The sequence below is a fragment of the Ranitomeya imitator genome, chromosome 2 (assembly GCF_032444005.1).
Source record: "Ranitomeya imitator isolate aRanImi1 chromosome 2, aRanImi1.pri, whole genome shotgun sequence".
Taxonomy (NCBI): domain Eukaryota; kingdom Metazoa; phylum Chordata; class Amphibia; order Anura; family Dendrobatidae; genus Ranitomeya; species Ranitomeya imitator.
Window position 1 is genome coordinate 1,550,172 of NC_091283.1, and position 23,499 is coordinate 1,573,670.

The 23,499-nt window shown below is 46.1% G+C and overlaps 1 protein-coding gene across 4 annotated transcripts in view; it reads left to right on the plus strand.

Moving 5' to 3' along the window:
- DIAPH2 (diaphanous related formin 2) overlaps window positions 1–23,499 on the plus strand; it is a 1,874,941-nt gene that overhangs the window by 88,735 nt on the left and 1,762,707 nt on the right. For 3 of the 4 annotated variants that reach the window (XM_069746079.1, XM_069746080.1, XM_069746082.1), the window contains exon 2: window positions 19,352–19,384. The exons of the other annotated variant lie outside the window; for it this stretch is intronic. In XM_069746079.1, coding sequence (XP_069602180.1) covers window positions 19,352–19,384 — 33 coding nt within the window. The remainder of the gene's footprint in view (window positions 1–19,351; window positions 19,385–23,499) is intronic. 4 annotated transcript variants of the gene reach the window in all.

Here is a 23,499-nt window from a genome sequence, read left to right on the forward strand (position 1 = left end):
AGTTGCATAGGTAGTGATAGGCGCAATCCACTGCTGCTTATAGTTGTGTGAGGACAGTTCAGGTACTGCAGTCTACAGAGATTCCACGTCTCAGAGCTCGTCCTATTGTTTTTGGTTATTGTCAGATCTCTGTATGTGCGCTGATTACTGCACGCTGTGTTGCCTGATTGCCAGCCATAACAGTACAAGGAGCCGTCCAATGATTCCCAATAGAGGGAAAAAAGAAATCCTGACATCATTTTTTTTTCTTAGCTCTGTCTTCAGTCTTTTTTTTCCCCTAGACATTAGAGTGCTTCAGGACACAGCTGTGGACATGGATATTCAGGCTCTGTGCTCCTCAATGGATAATGTCGTTGTAAATGTACAAAAGATTCAAGATACTATTGATCAGAAATCGATGCTAGAACCAAGAATTCCGATTCCTGATTTGTTTTTTGGTGACAGAACTAAGTTCCTGAGCTTCAGAAATAATTGTAAGCTATTTTTGGCCTTGAAACCTCATTCTTCTGGTAATCCTATTCAACAGGTTTTGATTATTATTTCTTTTTTGCGCGGCGACCCTCAGGACTGGGCATTTTCTCTTGCGCCAGGAGATTCTGCATTGAGTAGTGTTGATGCATTTTTCCAGGCGCTGGGATTGCTTTACGATGAGCCTAATTCAGTGGATCAGGCTGAGAAAAATCTGCTGGCTTTATGCCAGGGTCAGGATGATGTAGAAGTATATTGTCAGAAATTTAGGAAGTGGTCAGTACTCACTCTGTGGAATGAATCTGCACTAGCGGCTTTGTTCAGAAAGGGTCTCTCTGAAGCTCTTAAGGATGTAATGGTGGGATTTCCTATGCCTGCTGGTTTGAATGAGTCTATGTCCTTGGCCATTCAGATCGGTTGTCGCTTGCGCGAGCGTAAATCTGTGCACCATCTGGCGGTATTGTCTGAGAGTAAACCTGAGCCTATGCAGTACGACAGGACTATGACTAAAGTAGAACGGCAAGAACACAGACATCTGAACAGACTGTGTTTCTATTGTGGTGATTCTACTCATGCTATTTCTAATTGTCCTAAACGCACTAGGCGGTTTGATAGCTCTGCCGTTATTGGTACTGTACAGTCCAAATTCCTTTTGTCCATTACCTTAATGTGCTCTTTGTCATCATATTCTGTCATGGCGTTTGTGGATTCAGGCGCTGCCCTGAATCTGATGGATTTGGATTATGCTAAACGTTGTGGATTTTTCTTGGAGCCTTTGCGGTGTCCTATTCCGTTGAGAGGAATTGATGCTACACCTTTGGCCAAGAATAAGCCTCAGTACTGGGCCCAGCTGACCATGTGCATGGCTCCTGCACATCAGGAAGTTATTCGCTTTCTGGTACTGCATAATTTGCATGATGTGGTCGTGTTGGGGTTGCCATGGCTACAAATCCATAATCCAGTATTGGATTGGAACTCTATGTCGGTAACCAGCTGGGGTTGTCAGGGAGTACATGGTGATGATCCATTTTTGTCTATTTCGTCATCCATTCCTTCTGACATCCCAGAGTTCTTGTCGGACTTTCAGGATGTATTTGAAGAGTCCAAATCTGATGCCCTACCTCCGCATAGGAATTGTGATTGTGCTATCGATTTGATTCCTGGTAGTAAATTCCCTAAGGGTCGTTTATTTAATTTGTCCGTACCTGAACACACCGCTATGCGCAGTTATGTGAAGGAGTCCCTGGAGAAGGGACATATTCGCCCATCGTCGTCACCATTGGGAGCAGGGTTCTTTTTTTGTAGCCAAGAAGGATGGTTCGCTAAGACCGTGTATTGATTACCGCCTTCTTAATAAGATCACTGTTAAGTTTCAGTACCCCTTGCCATTGATTTCTGACTTGTTTGCTCGGATTAAGGGGGCTAGTTGGTTTACTAAGATTGATCTTCGTGGTGCGTATAATCTGGTGAGAATCAGGCAGGGAGATGAATGGAAAACGGCATTTAATACGCCCGAGGGTCATTTTGAGTATCTGGTGATGCCGTTTGGACTTGCCAATGCTCCATCTGTTTTTCAGTCTTTTATGCATGACATCTTCCGTGAGTATCTGGATAAATTCTTGATTGTTTACTTGGATGACATTTTGATCTTCTCAGATGATTGGGAGTCTCATGTGAAGCAAGTCAGAATGGTTTTCCAGGTACTGCGTGCTAATTCCTTGTTCGTGAAGGGATCAAAGTGTCTCTTCGGTGTGCAGAAAGTTTCATTTTTGGGGTTCATCTTTTCCCCTTCTACTATCGAGATGGATCCGGTTAAGGTTCAGGCCATCCAGGATTGGACTCAGCCGACATCTCTAAAAAGTCTGCAGAAATTCCTGGGCTTTGCTAATTTTTATCGTCGCTTCATCTGTAATTTTTCTAGCATTGCCAGACCATTGACCGATTTGACCAAGAAGAGTGCTGATTTGGTTAATTGGTCTTCTGCTGCTGTGGAAGCTTTTCAGGAGTTGAAGCGTCGTTTTTGTTCTGCCCCTGTGTTGTGTCAGCCAGATGTTTCTCTTCCGTTCCAGGTCGAGGTTGATGCTTCTGAGATTGGAGCAGGGGCTGTTTTGTCACAGAGAGGTTCTGGTTGCTCAGTGTTCAAACCATGTGCTTTCTTTTCCAGGAAATTTTCTGCTGCTGAGCGTAATTATGATGTGGGCAACCGAGAGTTGCTGGCCATGAAGTGGGCATTTGAGGAGTGGCGTCATTGGCTTGAGGGTGCTAAGCATCGCGTGGTGGTTTTGACTGATCATAAGAACCTTACTTATCTTGAGTCTGCCAAGCGCTTGAATCCTAGACAGGCCCGTTGGTCGTTATTTTTTGCTCGTTTTGATTTTGTGATTTCGTACCTTCCGGGCTCTAAAAATGTGAAGGCGGATGCTCTGTCTAGGAGTTTTGTGCCCGACTCTCCGGGGTTATCTGAGCCGGCGAGTATCCTCAAGGAAGGAGTCATTGTGTCTGCCATCTCCCCTGATTTGCGGAGAGTGTTGCAGAAATTTCAGGCTAATAAACCTGATCGTTGTCCGGCCGAGAAACTGTTCGTCCCTGATAGGTGGACTAGTAAAGTTATCTCTGAACTTCATTGTTCGGTGCTGGCCGGTCATCCAGGAATCTTTGGTACCAGGGAGTTGGTTGCTAGATCCTTCTGGTGGCCATCTCTGTCACAGGATGTGCGTGCTTTTGTGCAGTCCTGTGGAATTTGTGCTAGGGCTAAGCCCTGCTGTTCACGTGCCAGTGGGTTGCTTTTGCCCTTGCCGGTCCCGAAGAGGCCTTGGACACATATTTCGATGGATTTCATTTCTGACCTTCCCGTTTCTCAAAAAATGTCGGTCATTTGGGTGGTCTGTGATCGCTTTTCTAAAATGGTCCATCTGGTGCCCTTGGTTAAATTGCCTTCCTCCTCTGATTTGGTGCCTTTGTTCTTCCAGCATGTGGTTCGTTTACATGGCATTCCTGAGAATATTGTTTCTGACAGAGGTTCCCAGTTTGTTTCAAGGTTCTGGCGAGCCTTTTGTGGTAGGATGGGCATTGACCTATCTTTCTCCTCGACTTTCCATCCTCAGACTAATGGCCAGACCGAACGAACCAATCAGACCTTGGAAACATATCTGAGATGTTTTGTTTCCGCTGACCAGGATGATTGGGTGTCATTTTTGCCGTTGGCTGAGTTCGCCCTTAATAATCGGGCCAGCTCGGCTACCTTGGTCTCTCCATTTTTCTGCAATTCTGGGTTCCATCCTCGTTTCTCTTCAGGACAGGTTGAGTCTTCGGACTGTCCTGGTGTGGATTCTGTGGTGGACAGGTTGCAGCAGATCTGGACTCAGGTAGTGGACAATTTGACCTTGTCCCAGGAGAAGGCTCAGCTTTTCGCTAATCGCAGACGCCGTGTGGGACCCCGACTTCGTGTTGGGGATCTGGTTTGGTTATCTTCTCGTCATATTCCTATGAAGGTTTCCTCTCCTAAGTTTAAACCTCGTTTTATTGGTCCGTATAGGATTTCTGAGATTCTCAATCCGGTGTCTTTTCATCTGATCCTCCCAGACTCCTTTTCCATACATACAGGTCCTTCTCAAAAAATTAGCATATAGTGTTAAATTTCATTATTTACCATAATGTAATGATTACAATTAAACTTTCATATATTATAGATTCATTATCCACCAACTGAAATTTGTCAGGTCTTTTATTGTTTTAATACTGATGATTTTGGCATACAACTCCTGATAACCCAAAAAACCTGTCTCAATAAATTAGCATATCAAGAAAAGGTTCTCTAAACGACCTATTACCCTAATCTTCTGAATCAACTAATTAACTCTAAACACATGCAAAAGATACCTGAGGCTTTTATAAACTCCCTGCCTGGTTCATTACTCAAAACCCCCATCATGGGTAAGACTAGCGACCTGACAGATGTCAAGAAGGCCATCATTGACACCCTCAAGCAAGAGGGTAAGACCCAGAAAGAAATTTCTCAACAAATAGGCTGTTCCCAGAGTGCTGTATCAAGGCACCTCAATGGTAAGTCTGTTGGAAGGAAACAATGTGGCAGAAAACGCTGTACAACGAGAAGAGGAGACCAGACCCTGAGGAAGATTGTGGAGAAGGACCGATTCCAGACCTTGGGGAACCTGAGGAAGCAGTGGACTGAGTCTGGTGTGGAAACATCCAGAGCCACCGTGCACAGGCGTGTGCAGGAAATGGGCTACAGGTGCCGCATTCCCCAGGTAAAGCCACTTTTGAACCATAAACAGCGGCAGAGGCGCCTGACCTGGGCTACAGAGAAGCAGCACTGGACTGTTGCTAAGTGGTCCCAAGTACTTTTTTCTGATGAAAGCAAATTTTGCATGTCATTCGGAAATCAAGGTGCCAGAGTCTGGAGGAAGACTGGGGAGAAGGAAATGCCAAAATGCCTGAAGTCCAGTGTCAAGTACCCACAGTCAGTGATGGTGTGGGGTGCCATGTCAGCTGCTGGTGTTGGTCCACTGTGTTTCATCAAGGGCAGGGTCAATGCAGCTAGCTATCAGGAGATTTTGGAGCACTTCATGCTTCCATCGGCTGAAATGCTTTATGGAGATGAAGATTTCATTTTTCAGCACGACCTGGCACCTGCTCACAGTGCCAAAACCACTGGTAAATGGTTTACTGACCATGGTATTACTGTGCTCAATTGGCCTGCCAACTCTCCTGACCTGAACCCCATAGAGAATCTGTGGGATATTGTGAAGAGAAAGTTGAGAGACACAAGACCCAACACTCTGGATGAGCTTAAGGCCGCTATTGAAGCATCCTGGGCCTCCATAACCTCTCAGCAGTGTCACAGGCTGATTGCCTCCATGCCACGCCGCATTGAAGCAGTCATTTCTGCCAAAGGATTCCCCACCAAGTATTGAGTGCATAACTGAACATTATTATTTGTTGGTTTTTTTTGTTTGTTATTAAAAAACACTTTTATTTGATTGGATCGGTGAAATATGCTAGTCTTACCCATGATGGGGGTTTTGAGTAATGAACCAGGCAGGGAGTTTATAAAAGCCTCAGGTATCTTTTGCATGTGTTTAGAGTTAATTAGTTGATTCAGAAGATTAGGGTAATAGGTCGTTTAGAGAACCTTTTCTTGATATGCTAATTTATTGAGACAGGTTTTTTGGGTTATCAGGAGTTGTATGCCAAAATCATCAGTATTAAAACAATAAAAGACCTGACAAATTTCAGTTGGTGGATAATGAATCTATAATATATGAAAGTTTAATTGTAATCATTACATTATGGTAAATAATGAAATTTAACACTATATGCTAATTTTTTGAGAAGGACCTGTAATGTATTCCATAGGTCGTTGTTGAGGAGATACGTGGCACCTATGGTTCCATCTGTGGAGCCTCCTGCCCCTGTTTTGGTGGAGGGGGAATTGGAGTATATTGTGGAGAAGATTTTGGATTCTCGTGTCTCTAGACGGAAACTCCAGTATCTGGTCAAATGGAAGGGTTATGCTCAGGAAGATAATTCCTGGGTTTTTGCCTCTGATGTCCATGCCCCAGATCTTGTTCGTGCCTTTCATGTGGCTCATCCTGGTCGGCCTGGGGGTTCTGGTGAGGGTTCGGTGACCCCTCCTCAAGGGGGGGGTACTGTTGTGAATTCTGTGGCTGAGTTCACTTCTGTGGTCACAAGTGGTATTGCAGTCTCTGGGCTTCCTCCCTCAGGTGTTTTGGTGAGCTCGTTGGCTGCCTTGCTATTTAGCTCCACCTGAGTCTGTCTTCCTTGCTCCTTGTCAATGTTCCAGTGTTGGATCTGAGCTACTGCATCTTTCCTTGGGCCTGCTGCTCTGCTAGATAAGTGCTTCTAGTTTGTTTTCTGTTTTTTCTGTCCAGCTTGCTATTTACTTTTGCTGGAAGCTCTGAGAAGCAAAGGGGTGCACCGCCGTGCTGTTAGTTCGGCACGGTGGGTCTTTTTGCCCCTTTGCGTGGTTTTCGTTTTAGGGTTTTTTGTAGACTGCATAGTTCTCTTTGCTATCCTCGCTCTGTCTAGAATATCGGGCCTCACTTTGCTGAATCTATTTCATTCCTACGTTTGTCTTTTCATCTTGCTAACAGTCATTATATGTGGGGGGCTGCCTATTCCTTTGGGGTATTTCTCTGAGGTAAGTCAGGCTTGTATTTCTATCTTCAGGCTAGTCAGCTCCTCAGGCAGTGCCGAGTTGCATAGGTAGTGATAGGCGCAATCCACTGCTGCTTATAGTTGTGTGAGGATAGATCAGGTACTGCAGTCTACAGAGATTCCACGTCTCAGAGCTCGTCCTATTGTTTTTGGTTATTGCCAGATCTCTGTATGTGCGCTGATTACTGCACGCTGTGTTGCCTGATTGCCAGCCATAACACACCCCTATGGGAGTGGAGTCCATATTCATAAGTTTAATGAGCGGTGCCGGTGACCGCTGATAGAGGAAGAGCTGCAGCACCGAAGACCGTGGGACAGGCGGGGAGCGCCAGGATCGCTGGAAGCAGGTAAGTATGCCTCAGCGCCCTCACCCCCTCACCCGCCGACCCTGCCACCCACCTTGACTCGAGTATAAGTCGAGAGGGGCACTTTCAGCCCAAAAATTTGGGCTGAAAATCTTGGCTTATACTCGAGTATATACGGTATATTATTGTACATAGGAGCAGTATTATAGTAGTTATATTATTATACATAGGAGCAGTATTATAGCAGTTATATTCTTGTATATAGGGGCAGTATTATAGTAGTTATATTCTTGTACATAGGAGGCAGTATTATAGTAGTTATATTCTTGTACATAGGGGCAGTATTATAGTAGTTATATTCTTGTACATAGGGGCAGTATTATAGTAGTTATATTATTATACACAGGGGCAGTATTATAGTAGTTACATTATTGTACATAGGGGCAGTATTATAGTAGTTATATTATGTACATAGTGGCAGTATTATAGTAGTTATATTATTATACATAGGGGCAGTATTATAGTAGATATATTCTTGTACATAGGAGCAGTATTATAGTATTTCAGCTTTACATGAACACCTGAGCCTTACACTATGGCCGGTCCGAATAACTAAAGCAATTGTTACCATCCACCTCTCGTGTTTCCCCTTTTCCTCATAGTTTGTTAGCTTGCGAGCAGCAGGGACCTCATTCCTCCTGGTATCTGTTTTGAACTGTATTTCTGTTATGCTGTAATGTCTATTGTCTGTACAAGTCCCCTCTATAATTTGTAAAGCGCTGCGGAATATGTTGGCGCTATATAAATAAAAATTATTATAAAATTATTATTATTTATATTCTTGTACATAGGAGCAGTATTATAGTAGTTATATTCTTGTATATAGTTGCAGTTTTATAGTTGTTATAGTTTTGTAGTTTTATTCTTATGGATATTTAGATTTCCCTTCTGTCCACAGAGCTCAGTGTGATATTAGTGTTGTCAGCGGTACATTAGATAGGACTGCTCTATTATGGGTATACCTTGGCAATTGGTGGAACAGTTTAACATACTTTTTGCAAAAAAACGTATTAACTAAATACCCTGTATTTTTTCATTTTTTGACTAGCACTTGCTTATTTACTGTGACTTTTTTACAACAGAGTATTTTTTTACCTCTCTGTGCGCTTTTGTGTCTTCAAGTTCTTTGGTGGTGTGAACAGGTTTCTACTGACTTGTTCGCTATGCAGGTGGCCCATGTGTTTTGATTTATGGCGATTGGCCGGTGTCGCTACCTATCTGCATTGTTCCTGCACAGGAATCCCCTCTTCACAATCTGCTCCCTCCAGGGACCTCGTCCTAGTATCCAGACGGCCCCTTCACCATCACTAGGCCCCGACATCAAATCCACAAAATTAAACATCCGATGTTGTGAATTCTGTGGCTGAATTCACTCCTGTGGTCACAAGTGTTACTGCAGCTTCTGAGCTTCCTCCCTCAGGTGTTCTGGTGAGCTCGTTGGCTGCTTCATTACTTAACTCCGCCTGATGCTGCTATCCTTGCTCCTTGTCAATGTTTCAGTGTTGGATCTGAGCTTCTCCTGATTGTTCCTGTGCCCTGCTGCTCTGTATAGCTAAGTGCCTTTTGCTTTTTTGTTGCTTTTTTTCTGTCCAGCTTGTCTTTTGTTTTGCTGGAAGCTCTGAGACGCAAAGGGTGTACCGCCGTGCCGTTAGTTCGGCACGGTGGGTTTTTTTTGCCCCCTTTGCGTGGTTTTGCTTTAGGGTTTTTTGTAGACTGCAAAGTTCGCTTTACTGTCCTCGCTCTGTCCTAGAATATCGGGCCCCACTTTGCTGAATCTATTTCATCCCTACGTTTTGTCTTTTCATCTTACTCACAGTCATTATATGTGGGGGGCTGCCTTTTCCTTTGGGGAATTTCTCTGGGGCAAGTCAGGCCTATTTTTCTATCTTCAGGCTAGCTAGTTTCTTAGGCTGTGCCGAGTTGCCTAGGTAGTTGTTAGGCGCAATCCACAGCCGCTTTTAGTTGTGTTTAGGATAGGATCAGGTGTGCAGTCTACAGAGTTTCCACGTCTCAGAGCTCGTTCTTGTATTTTTGGGTATTTGTCAGATCACTGTGTGCGCTCTGATCGCTAAGCACACTGTTTCTGGATTGCCTTCATAACACCTGTCATTAGCAAACATAACAGTACAAGGAGCCAAACTAATGATTCTCAATAGAGGGAAAGAAAAAGTTCTGACATCATTTTTTTTTTTTTTTTTCTGCTGTGTTCACTTTTTTTTTTTTTCCCCCTAGACATTTGGGTGATTCTGGACACAGGTGTGGACATGGATATTCAGGGTCTGTGCTCTTCAATGGATAATCTCGTTATAAATGTACAAAAAATTCAAGATACTATTGATCAGAAATCTATGTTAGAACCAAGAATTCCTATTCCTGATTTGTTTTTTGGAGATAGAACTAAGTTTCTTAATTTCAAAAATAATTGTAAGCTATTTCTGGCCTTGAAACGTCATTCTTCTGGTAATCCTATTCAACAGGTTTTGATTATTATTTCTTTTTTGCGCGGCGACCCTCAAGACTGGGCATTTTCTCTTGCGCCAGGAGACCCTGCATTGAGTAGTGTCGATGCGTTTTTCCTGGCGCTCGGATTGCTGTACGATGAGCCTAATTCAGTGGATCAGGCTGAGAAAAATTTGCTGGCTTTGTGCCAGGGTCAGGATGATATAGAAGTATATTGTCAGAAATTTAGGAAATGGTCAGTACTCACTCAGTGGAATGAATCTGCGCTGGCAGCTTTGTTCAGAAAGGGTCTCTCTGAGGCTCTTAAGGATGTCATGGTGGGATTTCCTATGCCTGCTGGTTTGAATGAGTCTTTGTCTTTGGCCATTCAGATCGGTCGACGCTTGCGCGAGCGTAAATCTGTGCACCATTTGGCGGTACTGCCTGAGGTTAAACCTGAGCCTATGCAGTGCGATAGGACTATGACTAGAGTTGAATGGCAGGAATACAGACGTCTGAATGGTCTGTGTTTCTACTGTGGTGATTCCACTCATGCTATTTCTGATTGTCCTAAGCGCACTAAGCGGTCCGCTAGGTCTGCCGTCATTGGTACTGTACAGTCCAAATTCCTTCTGTCCATTACCTTGATATGCTCTTTGTCGTCGTTTTCTGTCATGGCGTTTGTGGATTCGGGCGCTGCCCTGAATCTGATGGATTTGGATTATGCTAAACGTTGTGGGTTTTTCTTGGAGCCTTTGCGGTGTCCTATTCCATTGAGAGGAATTGATGCTACACCTTTGGCCAAGAATAAACCTCAATACTGGGCCCAGCTGACCATGTGCATGGCTCCTGCACATCAGGAAGTTATTCGCTTTCTGGTGTTGCATAATCTGCATGATGTGGTCGTGTTGGGGTTGCCATGGCTACAAACCCATAATCCAGTATTGGATTGGAATTCCATGTCGGTATCCAGCTGGGGTTGTCAGGGGGTACATGGTGATGTTCCATTTTTGTCGATTTCGTCATCCACCCCTTCTGAGGTCCCAGAGTTCTTGTCTGATTATCAGGATGTATTTGAAGAGCCCAAGTCCGATGCTCTACCTCCGCATAGGGATTGTGATTGTGCTATCAATTTGATTCCTGGTAGTAAATTCCCTAAAGGTCGATTATTTAATTTATCCGTGCCCGAACACGCCGCTATGCGCAGTTATGTGAAGGAATCCCTGGAGAAGGGACATATTCGCCCATCGTCATCACCACTGGGAGCAGGGTTCTTCTTTGTAGCCAAGAAGGATGGTTCGCTGAGACCGTGTATTGATTACCGCCTTCTTAATAAGATCACTGTTAAATTTCAGTATCCCTTGCCATTGTTATCTGACTTGTTTGCTCGGATTAAGGGGGCTAGTTGGTTCACTAAGATAGATCTTCGTGGTGCGTATAATCTGGTGAGAATCAGGCAAGGAGATGAATGGAAAACTGCATTCAATACGCCCGAGTGTCATTTTGAGTATCTAGTGATGCCGTTCGGACTTGCCAATGCTCCATCTGTGTTTCAGTCTTTTATGCATGACATCTTCCGTGAGTATCTGGATAAATTCCTGATTGTTTACTTGGATGACATTTTGATCTTCTCAGATGATTGGGAGTCTCATGTGAAGCAGGTCAGAATGGTTTTTCAGGTCCTGCGTGCTAACTCTTTGTTTGTGAAGGGATCAAAGTGTCTCTTCGGTGTGCAGAAAGTTTCATTTTTGGGGTTCATCTTTACCCCTTCTACTATCGAGATGGATCCAGTTAAGGTCCAAGCCATCCAGGATTGGATTCAGCCGACATCTCTGAAAAGTCTGCAAAAGTTCCTGGGCTTTGCTAATTTTTATCGTCGCTTCATCTGTAATTTTTCTAGCATTGCCAAACCATTGACCGATTTGACCAAGAAGAGTGCTGATTTGGTTAATTGGTCTTCTGCTGCTGTGGAAGCTTTTCAGGAGTTGAAGCGTCGTTTTTGTTCTGCCCCTGTGTTGTGTCAGCCAGATGTTTCTCTTCCGTTCCAGGTCGAGGTTGATGCTTCTGAGATTGGAGCAGGGGCGGTTTTGTCACAGAGAGGTTCTGATTGCTCAGTGATGAAACCATGTGCTTTCTTTTCCAGGAAGTTTTCGCCCGCTGAGCGTAATTATGATGTGGGCAATCGAGAGTTGCTGGCCATGAAGTGGGCATTCGAGGAGTGGCGTCATTGGCTTGAAGGAGCTAAGCATCGCGTGGTGGTATTGACTGATCATAAGAACTTGACTTATCTCGAGTCTGCCAAGCGCTTGAATCCTAGACAGGCCCGTTGGTCGTTATTTTTTGCCCGCTTCGACTTTGTGATTTCGTACCTTCCGGGCTCTAAAAATGTGAAGGCGGATGCTCTGTCTAGGAGTTTTGTGCCCGACTCTCCGGGTTTATCTGAGCCAGCGGGTATCCTCAAGGAAGGAGTCATTGTGTCTGCCATCTCCCCTGATTTGCGGCGGGTGCTGCAAAAATTTCAGGCGAATAAACCTGATCGTTGTCCAGCAGAGAAACTGTTCGTCCCTGATAGGTGGACTAATAAACTTATCTCTGAACTTCATTGTTCGGTGTTGGCTGGTCATCCGGGAATCTTTGGTACCAGAGAGTTAGTGGCTAGATCCTTCTGGTGGCCATCTCTGTCACGGGATGTACGTACTTTTGTGCAGTCCTGTGGGATTTGTGCTAGGGCTAAGCCCTGCTGTTCTCGTGCCAGTGGGTTGCTTTTGCCCTTGCCGGTCCCAAAGAGGCCTTGGACACATATTTCGATGGATTTCATTTCTGACCTTCCCGTTTCTCAAAAGATGTCAGTCATTTGGGTGGTCTGTGATCGCTTTCTAAAATGGTCCATCTGGTGCCCTTGGCTAAATTGCCTTCCTCCTCTGATTTGGTACCTTTGTTCTTTCAGCATGTGGTTCGGTTGCATGGCATTCCTGAGAATATTGTTTCTGACAGAGGTTCCCAGTTTGTTTCAAGGTTTTGGCGAGCCTTTTGTGGTAGGATGGGCATTGACCTATCCTTTTCCTCGGCTTTCCATCCTCAGACTAATGGCCAGACCGAACGAACCAATCAGACCTTGGAAACATATCTGAGATGTTTTGTTTCTGCAGACCAGGATGATTGGGTGTCCTTTTTGCCGTTGGCTGAGTTCGCCCTTAATAATCGGGCCAGCTCGGCTACCTTGGTTTCTCCATTTTTTTGCAATTCTGGGTTCCATCCTCGTTTCTCTTCAGGACAGGTTGAGTCTTCGGACTGTCCTGGTGTGGATACGGTGGTGGACAGGTTGCAGCAGATCTGGACTCAGGTAGTGGACAATTTCCTCTTGTCCCAGGAGAAAGCTCAACTTTTCGCTAATCGCAGACGCCGTGTGGGTCCCCGACTTCGTGTTGGGGATCTGGTTTGGTTATCTTCTCGTCATATTCCTATGAAGGTTTCCTCTCCTAAATTTAAACCTCGTTTTATTGGTCCGTATAGGATTTCTGAGGTTCTCAATCCTGTGTCTTTTCGTTTGACCCTCCCAGACTCCTTTTCCATACATAATGTATTCCATAGGTCGTTGTTGCGGAGATACGTGGCACCTATGGTTCCATCTGTTGAGCCTCCTGCCCCGGTTTTGGTGGAGGGGGAATTGGAGTATATTGTGGAGAAGATTTTGGATTCTCGTGTTTCTAGACGGAAACTCCAGTATCTGGTTAAATGGAAGGGTTATGCTCAGGAAGATAATTCCTGGGTTTTTGCCTCTGATGTTCATGCTTCCGATCTTGTTCGTGCCTTTCATGCGGCTCATCCTGGTAGGCCTGGGGGCTCTGGTGAGGGTTCGGTGACCCCTCCTCAAGGGGGGGGTACTGTTGTGAATTCTGTGGCTGAATTCACTCCTGTGGTCACAAGTGGTACTGCAGCTTCTGAGCTTCCTCCCTCAGGTGTTCTGGTGAGCTCGTTAACTGCTTCATTACTTAACTCCGCCTGATGCTGCTATCCTTGCTCCTTGTCAATGTTTCAGTGTTGGATCTGAGCTTCTCCTGATTGTTCCTGTGACCTGCTGCTCTGTATAGCTAAGTGCTTTTTGCTTTTTTGTTGCTTTTTTTCTGTCCAGCTTGTCTTTTGTTTTGCTGGAAGCTCTGAGACGCAAAGGGTGTACCGCCGTGCCGTTAGTTCGGCACGGTGGTTTTTTTTTGCCCCCATTGCGTGGTTTTGCTTTAGGGTTTTTTGTAGACTGCAAAGTTCGCTTTACTGTCCTCGCTCTGTCCTAGAATATCGGGCCCCACTTTGCTGAATCTATTTCATCCCTACGTTTTGTCTTTTCATCTTACTCACAGTCATTATATGTGGGGGGCTGCCTTTTCCTTTGGGGAATTTCTCTGGGGCAAGTCAGGCCTATTTTTCTATCTTCAGGCTAGCTAGTTTCTTAGGCTGTGCCGAGTTGCCTAGGTAGTTGTTAGGCGCAATCCACAGCCGCTTTTAGTTGTGTTTAGGATAGGATCAGGTGTGCAGTCTACAGAGTTTCCACGTCTCAGAGCTCGTTCTTGTATTTTTGGGTATTTGTCAGATCACTGTGTGCGCTCTGATCGCTAAGCACACTGTGTTTCTGGATTGCCTTCATAACACCTGTCATTAGCAAACATAACAATCCGAGTCCCAGAATGTGATCAACAAATTTCCTATTATATAATTAGTTTTACAAAAATTAAGGCTAAATCATTGCGGAAACTCGTGTAATTTCTCCATGAGCGGCAGTAAATGTGCAATATAGCGCAGACCGGAACTGTGCAAAGAGAAGCGGTTCCGCTGTATAAATTACATTCTCTCTGTGCCGCTCCTCTTTGTGTGTCTCTGTCACTCTGTGTGTCCACCTGTGGTGCCTGCTCTCTCACTCTGTCTGCCTGTGGCCCCCGCACTCTCTCTCTGTGTCTGCCTGTGGCCCCCGCACTCTCTCTCTGTGTCTGCCTGTGGCCCCCGCACTCTCTCTCTGTGTCTGCCTGTGGCCCCCGCACTCTCTCTCTGTGTCTGCCTGTAGCACCCGCACTCTCTCTGTCTGCCTGTAGCACCCGCACTCTCTCTGTCTGCCTGTAGCACCTGCATTCTCTCTCTGTGTCGGCCTGTGGCGCCCGCGCTCTCTGCCTGTAGCACCCGCACTCTCTCTCTGTGTCTGCCTGTAGCACCCGTACTCTGTCTGCCTGTGGCTCCCATGCTCTCTCTCTGTGTTTGCCTGTGGTGCCTGCGCTCTGTCTGCCTGTGGCGCCCGTGCTCTCTCTCGCTGTCTGCCTGTAGCACCCGCACTCTGTGTTTGCCTGTGGTGCCCGCGCTTTCTCTGTCTACCTGTGGCGCCCGCACTTTCTCTCTGTCTGCCTATGGTGCCCACACTCTCTCTGTCTAACTGTGGCGCCCACGCTCTCTCTCTGTCTGTCTGTGGCGCCCGCGCTCTGTCTGCCTGTGGCGCCCGCACTCTCTCTGTCTGTCTGTGGTGCTCGCACTCTCTCTCTGTGTCTGCCTGTGGCGCCCGCGCTCTCTCTCTCTCTCTGTGTCTGCCTGTAGCACCTGTACTCTGTCTGCCTGTGGTGCCTGCGCTCTGTCTGCCTGTGGTGCCTGCGCTCTGTCTGCCTGTGGCTCCCATGCTCTCTTTCTGTGTCTGCCTGTGGCGCCCGTGCTCTCTCTCGCTGTCTGCCTGTAGCACCTGCACTCTGTGTCTGCCTTTGGTGCCCGCACTCTCTCTGTCTGCCTGTGGTGCCCGCACTCTCTCTGTCTGCCTGTGGCGCCTGCGCTCTCTCTGTCTGCCTATGGCGCCCGCGCTCTCTGTGTCTGCCTGTGGTGCCCGTACACTCTCTCTATCTGCCTGTGGCGCTTGCGCTCTCTCTGTGTCTGCCTGTGGCGCCCGCGCTCTCTGTCTGCCTGTGGCGCCCACGCTCTCTCTGTCTGCCTGTGGCGCCTGCGCTCTCTCTGTCTGCCTATGGCGCCGGCGCTCTCTCTCTCTCTGTGTCTGCCTGTGGCACCTGAGCTCTCACTGTCTGCCTGTGGCACCCGCGCTCTCTCTGTCTGCCTGTGGCGCCTGCGCTCTGTGTCTGCCTGTGGCGCCTGCGCTCTGTCTGCCTATGGCGTCGGCGCTCTCTCTCTCTGTGTCTGCCCGTGGCACCTGTGCTCTCTCTGTCTGCCTGTGGCACCCGCGCTCTCTCTGTCTGCCTGTGGCGCCTGCGCTCTCTCTCTCTCTGTGTCTGCCTGTGGCACCTGCGCGCTCACTGTCTGCCTGTGGCACCCGCGCTCTCTCTGTCTGCCTGTGGCACCTGCGCTCTCTCTCTGTGTCTACCTTGTGCCGCGTTTCTGACTCTGACACAGACAATGATCGTATAGCAGTAATGCATGGTGTCACGCTCTGGTCAGGAGAGCCGCCCACCAGTCTGTGTGATGCAGTCGTGGTCCTGTCTGACGGATGTTGAGCATTTTATGCTTTTAAAAGAAGCGAAATTTGCAAATAAAAAATAATGGTAAAAGTTGATTGTCAGTTTTGTGCGTATCCGTTAGATCTGGATCTATCCGCGGTGATTAACGACATAATGGCCGCACAATGAAGCAATGCGATATGTTAGAATTTCTTTATTTGGCTGTATACAAGTTTTAATCTTGCACTTTAATGATAATTGCCGCCAGTTTGTTTCACATCGTTCTATATGATTAAAATATAATTTAATGTTCTGTGAAATTACAAAATTGAATTTATTGTGACATAATTAAGGACGAGTCAATTACCATTGATTGTAGAACGCGTCGACTTTCCCCTCTCATCCAATGATGCATGTTGTAAGCAATGCGACTATTTTACAATCTGAAGGTGATTTTGGAGCGTCTGCGCTAAATTAATTGCAAGTGCTATCAAGTTCTGGAATGAAGTCCCAGGAGTTGATTCCTGTTTGTGCCATTGAGATGAACACCACCTGCAGGTTTATTCTCCTCCCCATTGGTATTGCTTTATTATTCTCCTGGATCGGAATTATCCTTTTATTGGGGTTTATGGAAGTCATCATAATTTAGGTGAAGAAAATACAAGGCACGGAGAGTGAGAGGATGTGGCCCACTCAGACACTGACGTAGTGGCAACCTCGCCCACAGCTTTGACAGGCTGAGCGGCCCATTTCACTAGCACCAATGATACAGCGCCTTGCCAGCCAGTAGGACTGCCACCAGGTCCTTGTTCAATATACACCTGGTCTGGTAACAGGGTTATAATGGGCAGAAACCAGGCCCGGTAGCATGGAAAATTGAACTGAGAAACGGATGTGTGGGTTCATGGATCGATATAAAAGAGCAGCCCAAAGATAAATTATATCACCTTAAGGGCACACTAACAATACATTATAGACACAATCGTTATATAATGGTCAGATATGCAAATACAGGGCATCGTACAAAAGATACAAGCAGGTGGATCATGTCAATTACTTGGTGGTGATAGATCATGTGTACGCTGGATCCTCGGTCCTTCACAGCACGTCGCTGGACGTGGACTGCACGCATCAAAGAGATACAGACCACATGGCCTAATACTAGCTTCTATCCCCTCTCCTGCCCTCTGGGCTGAAGCTAAATCCCCTCACCTGGAGGTTTGTAAATAAATCTCCCAAAACCTATGAAAGATCATAGCTCCTTTCTAGACTGTTCTAGGGTGGTGGTTCTGACGCTATCTGATCCTGCGTGGCTCCTGCTATGGGTTGAGGCCAAACACAGCTTTACTACCTGGCTTCCAGTAGCTGTTCTATGTATCTTTATACCCTTGGGTGCAAGAACAGATCGAGATTGGTCCATAAAGCACACAAAGTGTGTGTGGCCAGGGTGTACGATAAGCCTATATTCTCCGTATGAAATACTAGATGTCTGAACAAAGAAGAAAGCTTGGTTTGGCTCCACAGGGGGTCTTCTTGTAGGACCTGGATTCTAGCTATAGGAAGTTGGTGGGGTTGTAAATTCCTACTTTGCAGCTGAAAGGCAGGACCACCTGTGGAGCCAGGTGACTTGTTACAGCTACACATGCTTAAGTCCCTCCCCAACCTTAACAGTAATAAATATTTTTCAGCAGACACTGGTGATGTCAAAGACCTTGTGAGATTTACTCTTAGTACAGAGAATAATAATTTGTTTCATATTTTACTGCTAATAACCATAACATAATGGTAAAAATTATTTCCACATTGGTAATAAGCTGTGACCCTGGGAGCCGTGTAACTGCTCCTCTGTAGAATTGTCTGTGCCAGGTCCAGCAGTAATAATATAATAATAATAATAATTTTTATTTATATAGCGCCAACATATTCCGCAGCGCTTTACAAATTATAGAGGGGACTTGTACAGACAATAGACATTACAGCATAACAGAAATACAGTTCAAAACAGATACCAGGAGGAGTGAGGGCCCTGCTGCTCGCAAGCTACAAACTATGGGGAAAAGGGGAGACACGAGAGGTGGATGGTAACAATTGCTTTAGTTATTCGGACCAGCTATAGTGTAAGGCTCAGGTGTTCATGTAAAGCTGCATGAACCAGTTACCTGCCTAAGTATGTAGCAGTACAGACACAGAGGGCTAATACTGCATAAAGTGTATGAGAACATGATGCGAGGAACCTTTTTTTTTTTTTTTTTTTTTATTATAAATAGGCCACACAGGGATCGTTAGGTTAATGCATTGAGGCGGTAGGCCAGTCTGAACAAATGAGTTTTTAGGGTACGCTTAAAACTGTGGGGATTGGGGATTAATCGTATTAACCTAGGTAGTGAATTCCAAAGAATCGGCGCAGCACGTGTAAAGTCTTGGAGACGGGAGTGGGAGGTTCTGATTATTGAGGATGCTAACCTGAGGTCATTAGCGGAGCGGAGGGCACGGGTAGGGTGGTAGACTGATACCAGAGAGGAGATGTAGGGTGGTGCTGAGCCATGGAGTGCTTTGTGGATGAGGGTAGTAGTTTTGTACTGGATTCTGGAGTGGATGGGTAGCCAGTGTAATGACTGGCACAGGGTAGAGGCATCGGTGTAACGGTTGGTGAGGAATATGATCCTGGCAGCAGCATTCAGGACAGATTGGAGCGGGGAAAGTTTGGTAAGAGGGAGGCCGATTAGTAGAGACTTACAATAGTCCAGACGAGAATGAATAAGTGAAACAGTAAGAGGTTCTGCAGAGTCGAAATTAAGAAAAGGGCGAATTCTAGAAATGTTTTTGAGATGCAGGTAAGAAGAGCGAGCCAGTGATCGGATGTGGGGGGTGAATGAAAGGTCAGAATCAAGGATGACCCCAAGGCAGCGGGCATGTTGCTTTGGAGTAATGGTGGAACCGCACACGGAGATGGCAATGTCAGGCAAAGGTAGGTTAGTAGAAGGAGAGAACACGAGGAGTTCAGTTTTTGACAGGTTTAGTTTCAGATAGAGGGAGGACATGATGTTAGAGACAGCGGTAAGACAATCACTGGTGTTTTCTAATAAGGCAGGCGAGATATCAGGAGCAGAAGTGTATAATTGGGTGTCGTCAGCATAGAGATGGTACTGGAAACCAAATCTACTGATTGTTTGTCCAATAGGGCCAGCAGTATCGGACATGGCCGCAGCTACCGATGTGCCAGGAGCATAGACGAGGAGCCAGATATTCCAGAATACTGTTTATATTCGCTCCCTATTGGCCAGATGTCCGACTCCCATCCACTGGGTTCTGCAGATGGCGGGAGGTACTGGATGTCAGACCCCCGTGACACCCGTTAATGACCTGTTCTTCAATGTCTGTCCCCTCAGTTTCTGAAATTGTGGTGGTGTTGATTAATTGTTCTTTGTTCTTATGTTGATTATTTTCTTTCCTTTTTATTGGCTTTTATAGAACATTCAAATAAAAACGTTGGCAGACGATATGGTAAGATGGCGGTGAGCGGTGGCGGACATTGCATGTTCCAGTACTAATGATGACGATGCATGAGCTGCTTGTACCCTGCGGGGGGGTGATGATGATTTGCATAATCAGCGCTGCCATTTGTCTTTTAACCCCTTACGCTTTTTGGGATGTTGATCATTATCTGTCCAATCCTCCCGCTCCCAATGTCATAGAACAGCATTAAACGCATGCTCCAAAGTGCAAAATATTAATTCTGTTTTCTTCCCGATGTTATAAATGTTCCGTATTTTCTATGTGTATCATTGCTAACATCTAATATCGGCTCATGTCCATTTATCATGGTTTTTGTGCTTGTGTTAATGATTTCAGACGATGGTAAAACGGTTATCACTGAGCAGATCGGGGGGCGGGGGCAGCCCGGAGGGGGGCCAGGGGCTTCCTGGAGGGGACACCCAGAGGGGGGGGCAGGGGACACCCAGAGGGGGGGGGGGGGGGGCAGGGGCTGCCCGGAGGGGACACCCAGAGGGGGGGGCAGGGGCTGCCCGGAGGGGACACCCAGAGGGGGGGGCAGGGGCTGCCCGGAGGGGACACCCAGAGGGGGGGGGCAGGGGCTGCCCGGAGGGGACACCCAGAGGGGGGGGCAGGGGCTTCCTGGAGGGGACACCCAGAGGGGGGGGGGCAGGGGACACTCAGAGGGGGGAGGGGGCAGGGGCTGCCCGGAGGGGACACCCAGAGGGGGGGCAGGGGATACTCAGAGGGGGGGGGGCAGTTGCTGCCCGGAGGGGACACCCAGAGGGGGGGGCAGGGGCTGCCCGGAGGGGACACCCGGAGGGGGGGGTAGGGGCTGCCCGGAGGGGACGCCTGGAGGGAGGGGGCACGGGACACCCGGAGGTGGGGCAGGGGCTGCCTGGAGGGGACACCCGGAGGTGGGGCAGGGGCTGCCTGGAGCGGACCCCTGGCAGCTCGTCCCTCTATTGCATTGCTCCAATTCATATTCATGAAAGATGAATCCTAAACTGAAAGGCAAACCTCTCGTGCCCTTGATTTGGTTCTGTGACCCGATAGATGGACCGTGTTCTTCGTATGTAATTTGTGCTTTGATAGTAACTGAAAACTGAAGCAACAAAAAATGGAGAAAAGCAAGAAAACAAAATGTCACAAAGTAAAATTTCAGAATTCCCTGTGTCCTGAAGAACAGTGGTGGCTGCATCCTTAAGGGGTTAAATCCTGAGGGGCCGTAGTTTAATGCCTCTATGGGCCCCACATACCTGTAATGACGGGGGGAGGCGGGATGGCGCAGGACCTCTGATATCACCGCTCGCCTTCAGAGGAAGAAATTACAGCAAAAAGTCAATACAAGTCCTAGAATCTACCGAACCAGCCGCCCCGCACCATCACCACCCGATCACCCAACGACGGCACAATAATATTTTAACCCCTTAGTGACCGAGCCAAATTTTTGAAATCTGACCAGTGTCACTTTATGTGGTAATAACTCTGCAACGCTTCAACAAATCCCAGTGATTTTGAGATTGTTTTTTCGTGACACATTCTACTTTATGATAATGGTAAATTTAGTTCAACATTTTTTGTGTTTATTTATAAAAAAAATCAAAAATTTGAGAAAAATGTAAAAAAATTTGCAATTTTCTAAATTTGAATGATTATCCCTTTAATCCAGATAGTCATACAACAGCAAACCATTAATAAATAACATTTCCCACATGTCTGCTTTACATCAGGACCATTTGTAAAATGTTATTTTATTTTGTTAGCTTTTTAGGAGGTTTAAAAATGTAGCAGCAATTTTTCATTTTTTCAAAGAAATTTACAAAATTTATTTTTTTAGGGACTTATCCATGTTTGAAGTGACTTTAGGGGTCTCCTATATTGGGAAACCCCCAAACGTGATACCATTTTAAAAACAGCACCCCTAAACATATTGAAAACTGCTGTCAGGTAGTTTATTAACCCTTCAGGTGCTTTACAGGAATTAATGCAAAGTGGTATGACAGAAATGAAAATGTGTATTTTTACCACCTAAATGTTGCTAACTTCTAAACAGATTACTACAGCCGGCAGACTGTAAGGCCGCTATTTGGTCATGAATTGCCATGGCAAACATCAGGACAACAAAATCATGATCTGAGGGCACCAATTGGGATAAAGAAGAAGCCCCCACACACTGTTAACCATTTATAATGATGTAGTCACTATTGACAGCAGCATCTAAAGGGTTAAACAGATTTAGAAGGTGCAAATACTGATCGTGGCTGATGCAGCAAGTTGTCAGCTATAGTGTACAGCCGACAGATGCTGGATTGTCACCTGTATGGGGAGGCTATTCTCTTATATCTCAGGTCAGTTAAAAGACGTATTGGCGGTCATTAAGGGGTTAATAGCAATTTTTTTTTTGGCGTATAGCAGATAACTAAAAGGATAACATGGCCGCGTGTCAGAAAAACATGTAAAAAATAGTTTAGCTTGTTCAAAAAATCTGATGTACAGTAAAGGGAGTGTAGCCCCTCCGATTCCAATGACGCCAAAAAGCTGAAGAAAAAGCCCCTACATCACTGCACAAAACACCATTAATTGGAATTCTGAGCTCACAACTTTTACACAACGTACACACTTATACCCCAGAGCTGCACTCACTATTCAGCTGGTGCAGTCACTGTGTACATACATTACATTACTGATCCTGAGTTACATCCTGTATTATACCCCAGAGCTGCACTCACTATTCTGCTGGTGCAGTCACTGTGTACATACATTACATTACTGATCCTGAGTTACATCCTGTATTATACCCCAGAGCTGCACTCACTATTCTGCTGGTGCAGTCACTGTGTACATACATTACATTACTGATCCTGAGTTACATCCTGTATTATACCCCAGAGCTGCACTCACTATTCTGCTGGTGCAGTCACTGTGTACATACATTACTGATCCTGAGTTACATCCTGTATTATACCCCAGAGCTGCGCTCACTATTCTGCTGGTGCAGTCACTTTGTACATACATTACATTACTGATCCTGAGTTACATCCTGTATTATACTCCAGAGCTGCACTCACAATTCTGCTGATGCAGTCACTGTGTACATACAGGTCCTTCTCAAAAAATTAGCATATAGTGTTAAATTTCATTATTTACCATAATGTAATGATTACAATTAAACTTTCATATATTATAGATTCATTATCCACCAACTGAAATTTGTCAGGTCTTTTATTGTTTTAATACTGATGATTTTGGCATACAACTCCTGATGACCCAAAAAACCTGTCTCAATAAATTAGCATATCAAGAAAAGGTTCTCTAAACGACCTATTACCCTAATCTTCTGAATCAACTAATTAACTCTAAACACATGCAAAAGATACCTGAGGCTTTTATAAACTCCCTGCCTGGTTCATTACTCAAAACCCCCATCATGGGTAAGACTAGCGACCTGACAGATGTCAAGAAGGCCTTCATTGACACCCTCAAGCAAGAGGGTAAGACCCAGAAAGAAATTTCTCAACAAATAGGCTGTTCCCAGAGTGCTGTATCAAGGCACCTCAATGGTAAGTCTGTTGGAAGGAAACAATGTGGCAGAAAACGCTGTACAACGAGAAGAGGAGACCGGACCCTGAGGAAGATTGTGGAGAAGGACCGATTCCAGACCTTGGGGAACCTGAGGAAGCAGTGGACTGAGTCTGGTGTGGAAACATCCAGAGCCACCGTGCACAGGCGTGTGCAGGAAATGGGCTACAGGTGCCGCATTCCCCAGGTAAAGCCACTTTTGAACCATAAACAGCGGCAGAGGCGCCTGACCTGGGCTACAGAGAAGCAGCACTGGACTGTTGCTAAGTGGTCCCAAGTACTTTTTTCTGATGAAAGCAAATTTTGCATGTCATTCGGAAATCAAGGTGCCAGAGTCTGGAGGAAGACTGGGGAGAAGGAAATGCCAAAATGCCTGAAGTCCATGTCAGCTGCTGGTGTTGGTCCACTGTGTTTCATCAAGGGCAGGGTCAATGCAGCTAGCTATCAGGAGATTTTGGAGCACTTCATGCTTCCATCGGCTGAAATGCTTTATGGAGATGAAGATTTCATTTTTCAGCACGACCTGGCACCTGCTCACAGTGCCA